General features: G+C 39.9%; 1 protein-coding gene across 1 annotated transcript in view; it reads left to right on the top strand.

Annotated features, from left to right (window-relative positions):
• LOC125188052 overlaps window positions 1-1,652 on the top strand; it is a 3,143-nt gene extending 1,491 nt beyond the window's left edge. Inside the window, exons 5-6 of the mRNA XM_048084790.1 lie at window positions 531-601; window positions 1,313-1,652. Coding sequence (XP_047940747.1) covers window positions 531-601; window positions 1,313-1,652 — 411 coding nt within the window. The remainder of the gene's footprint in view (window positions 1-530; window positions 602-1,312) is intronic.
• Window positions 1,653-5,212: the final 3,560 nt, after the last annotated feature.

Raw genomic sequence — 5,212 nt, 5'->3', positions numbered from 1 at the left:
TTACAATACTCTTGAATGAACCAAAAGCTCAAGGAAATAAAGTCTAGGGTAGCTTGCACTTGGACTTCTTTTCCCGAGCCCACGCCGCACTACCACCGCGCCATATCCGTGCAGTCGCCGAGCCCAGGCAGCCGACGGAGACTCAGGGCAGCTGACCCACGTCTCAAGGCAGCCGCAAGGCAGCCATGCTTTTCCTCTCACCTACAAGATAAGTAAAGACAAGTTTAGTGACTAGGAAACAAAAGAAAATAAAGGGGGCTATTAATTGAAGAAAAGAAACAACATTTCCTTTAGTTATAGAGGACCAAGGATTTGCCATAGAAGGCAAGTCAGCCCTGCAACAACTATTGCACAACAGCCATTTATTTCTCACGAGTACATACTCCATAAACCACCAAAAGAATAGCTAGCAAGGAGCCAAAGAGTCCAGATTTAATCTCTGCCAAAATCCCAACAAACTCCAATATATATACACCCTCTCCAATCAGCCTCACTGCCACACTATGACCACACACATTGTCGAGAATTAGAGCGGGAGCAAGGAGAGTGAAGGGAGTGAGCCTAGAAGTATCTCAACAAACAAGAGGAATCCACAAGCAAGGTAATCAAGATACTCCCCTCTGCATCATATTAGAACCTCATACTCAAGAACTTAGAGCTTTAGGATTTCCACATCACACAATTTAGTACAAGAAATATCATAAGCTACTGCCTAAGGAGGATCAAAGCTTTAGCACCCCATAGTCAAGAACTTCTTTACCACAAGCTATTGCCAGAAATGAACTCAACATAATGAACTAGATAATGGGAGTTAGAAAGCTTAGCTTAGTGCGATCGAATGACAACGAAGCTCCGGAGAACTGGCTGTAATGGTGGCGCTGCTGGAGCAGCTGCGCGAGGCAGCGGCGGCTGGCGTCGGCGCCGCCGAGTAAAGATCGCTGCCTTCCGGAGAGCTTGATGGAGAAAGAGCTCGACGGCGAGAGAAAGCTCGGCGCAGAGCAGCGGCGAACGGCGAGGTGGAGCCGTCGCGACGGAGGCGATGCCTCCTCTCCACCACTGATTCGCCGGGAAGGAAGAGCGCCCGCCGGAGCGCAGAGGAAGCGGGGGCGTGAGCCTCCGGTAAGTGTCGTGGCTGCCTCACGGAGGAGGCGGACGACAAGGGACGGCGGCGAGAGGAGCTGCCGCTCCCGTAGCGGAGTGAAGGACGGTGTGGGAGCCAGCGCTGACGGAGCTCCGAAATTCCCATCGAGGTAGCGGCGCCGGAGAGGTCGTAGGAAGGGGATGGAGGCTCAGCTCCTCATTCTCAATTTAGGGAATCAATTTTAGGGGATGAATTTGTGGGGGGAAAGGAGACGGCGAGGAGGCACTGCGACTCCGGCGATAGTGTCGCTGAGCTCGACGGAAATCGTGAGCACAGAGCTGACGGGCTGACGCTGGCAAATTCAGCCGAGAGAGAGAGGGAGAGTGCTGGACGGAAATGGGCGGTTGACGGCGTTTTCGCCGAGGAGGAGAAGCGCCGCCGGAGGAGGCGGCGGAGGACGGCGACCGATGAGGGCGGCCGCGAGGCGGTGGCGGCGGAACAGGCGGCGTTGTCGCCGAGAGAGAGGAGGGAGGAGAGTTTAGGGTTTGTGATTGGGGAATTTTGGAAATGAAGGAGGAAGAGAGAGGGGTCGATGGTTAGGGTAGGGAGTTTGGGCCAATTCTTTTTATTAATTAGGTATTGGGCCTCCTTTTTTTTTGTATCGGGCCTCTTTAGTAATAGGTTGGGCCACTAATTAATTAAAGCATGGGCTAAGAATTTATTTAAATCATGGGCCTTTATATGTTATGAATTAATTAATAGTCCACAAATTAATTCCACGAAGATAAGTCTAAATTTTTTTTTCGGAAACTAGCAAGAGTGCTCAAATGATTAATTTTAAGAAACTACGATACGCTAACGAGTATTTAGACCTCGAGCCAAATTTTTGTATGTTTACATAAATGGCATGGGAGGTAGCACCCTCTAGTTAAGTGAATAATTTTACTAATTTAATTAAATCTACTGATTTAATTCATATTCAAGAATTCTAGAACTCTTCTAGAAAATTTTAAAAGAAGAATAAAATGATCATCGCACTTAGGATGCATTCATGTCTAAGCTTAATGGATACCTCAAAATCTAATAAAGTATCCTTTTTATTTTCCTAAAGGGACGTCTTCGAACGTCATCTAAGACCAAATTAAGGAAATTCCGGAAGGAGCTTTAGCTTTTGAGGTGGGCATTCTTTCAAAATGTGATTTCAGTATGAAAATGTGAATTTTTGCTCAAGTATGTTGTCATGCCATGTTTTGCTTTATGATTACCTATCTGCTTGGCTATGCCAATTTATGCTAAATCGAATTCGGGTCCCAGTAGGGCCGCAAACCCTACTCGGACTAGTGTACACATAAGGGGACCGTGAGCTAACAAAAGGGGTTGGCCGGTCCAGTGACCGTCGTGGAATGTGGCCACATTCCCGGTTCACACAATGTTCAGATATGGTAGATCTATGTCATATGATTGCGCAATCAAAATCTTTATGAAAGGAAAAGTATTTAGAGACTCGGGCCTTTTAAATAAAAACCCCGTGATCTCTCAACTGTGGCTTGACAATTAAAATCAAAACTGTTTTTTGGCAATGTGCTCACTGAGTATATCAAATACTCAGCCCTGCATGTTTCTTTTAAAATGTGCAGGTTGAACGTGGACGGGCAGGCGATGGTGTTGGGAATGAATCCTCGAATAAGTCAATAGGTAGCCCAGGGTAGTATGTCTCCATACATACTGCCTTGTCTTGGACGTTTCCGCTGTAATAGGATTCTATGTTAGAGGGATTGTGAACCTAGACCGCACTCTGACTTTATGTTGTCCATTTCACTTTCACCTGCGAGACTTTTGTCCTAGGTTTCTTCTTATAAATCATGTTTATTCTTCATCCCTTGATTTTAAGGTGCTATTGAATCACGTTTAGATGCAGTCACCATCATTAGGAAGTTTGTGGTCGTGACAGTTGGGGTTTGCACAAGGAAAATTGCAAATTAAATAAATTTATAAAAAGAATCTATTTAGGTGATTATGTGGATCGATTCAATTTCATGCTACAACATTTATAAACATGCTATTGCGCAATTAATCACATAATTTTATATTAAATTATGATATTGAATCTTACAATTGTGATTCTCCAAAGAATAGAAGTGACTTGCTACTTCTCCACGTGTAAACCTTGAAGCTTTATTGCAAAACCAAAGATCTTCTAACCTATGACCAACTCTAGATCTAAGTTCCTTGTGGGATGAATCTATTGGCAATTATAAGGATCTTTAAGGAGAAGACAAGAAAAACCAATTGCACACACTTTGCAATTTTTGAATCCTCCTGTTATTGAGGAGCTCAAAAGCTGCCTCTTTTCTCTTCTTTTCCGCACTTTTGCTTTCGCCCTCTAGAATGATGTGATCTTCGGTTTCCGGCGAAATCTACACACCACCTGGCTCAAAAAGGGTCGTTAGTTTGCTGATTTCAGTGCAGTTTTGCTATAAAACACATGCATGAAACAGGATTGGGAGGCAAAAAAATACGCTCTCTGTCAAAAAAATTGTCTCATTTTTGCATGGCAAGAGTTTTAATGAGAAATTCGTAAAGAGAAATGAGGAGAAAAAGTAGGTAAAGTAAGAGAGATAATGAAATTATGAGAGAGGGAAGATAAAGTGGGAAAAGTATGGGAGAGAAACTTTCTATTTTTAAGAATGAGACTATTTTTTGTAGACATCCCAAAAATAGTAAAATGAGACTATTTTCATGGACGAGGGAGTATTATTAATCAAAATATTATTCATATTTTAATTCACCGATGAAATTTATAAGAGAAATAATAATTGACTGAAACTACATAATTTAAAAATTCAAATTATTAAAATATTATACTAATATATTTACTAATGTAAATAGTTAGACTTTTTAAAATAAATACAACCTATAATATATGTAAAATAAAAGTTTCAATTTATTAAAAGTATTTTAAGGGTTTATTTTGGTAATAAGAAATATGAGATATCACTATAAAAAAAAGTTGAATTTCCGACGGTGGCCAATCCCTCGGTAATTCTGATCAAATTTCGAACATAATTTCTGTAGTCTGCAGCTAAAAAACTTTTACCGACATGTAAAGTATTAACAGAAATTTTTCGTTTGATGCGTGTTAATCCTTCTTTGTTTTGTTTTATGAAATCGATTCGATTATAATATTTTAGAAAATTTTATTGACTTTTTTAATTTTATAAAATTTATAAAACCCAAAGCTCGGTATATTCCTCACTAGTTACAAGAATTGGGAGTTTGGTTATGGTAGGTGTGGGCGAAATTTTTATGTACTTTTCTTTTATTACTATTAAAATCATATTTTTAAAAATTGATTGGGCATATTAAAATAAAAATAATATAAGTAAGAATATCTATAATAAATCATTTAAGATACCATAGACATAGAAGTATTTATATTTGAGATGTTTTTCTTTTATTTTAGACATTTGTAATCTCTCCATTCCACATTAATAGAATGATCATTTTTTTAAGCATGATGATTAAGAAAAAATGTATAAAAGAATAAATAAATAGATAATAAAATAGGAGAGAGCATAAGCAGGGTTAAGGTGGGGTGCCCCTCAGCCATTTTAATTTCACCTACATTACATGTATGTATTGTTTATCAAATGATGGGGAAGTTGTTGGGGCTTGCACAAGGAAAATTACAAATTAAATAAATTTATAAAAAGACTCTATTTAGGTGATTATTACACGACCACAACTCCCTAGTGCTAGTGAGCGTAGCTATTTCGCGACTAAAAATTCTCAATAATCAAGGGACAACAATAAAAGGATGAAATCACTTAAATCAATAGTATCAAAGGCATATGGGTTCATAGTCAAAACGTGTTCAGAGTATCAAGACTAAGTTCATAGCTTTCTAGCACATAATTCTAGATTTGCAGCGGAAGAGTCCAAGACAAAATAGCACGTATGAAGACATGCTACTTTGGGTTACCTAACTACTTATTTAAAAGTCTTGTCCCAACACCTTCGCCTCCTCGTACACGTTCAACCTGCACATTTGAAAATAACATGCAGGGCTGAGTATTTGATATACTCAGTGGGCACATTGCCAAAAATGGTTTTATCTTTAATTGTCAATGC

Source organism: Salvia hispanica, chromosome 5 (genome assembly GCF_023119035.1).
Source record: "Salvia hispanica cultivar TCC Black 2014 chromosome 5, UniMelb_Shisp_WGS_1.0, whole genome shotgun sequence".
Taxonomy (NCBI): Eukaryota; Viridiplantae; Streptophyta; class Magnoliopsida; order Lamiales; family Lamiaceae; genus Salvia; species Salvia hispanica.
This window is presented reverse-complemented; position numbering and strand designations above follow the sequence as displayed.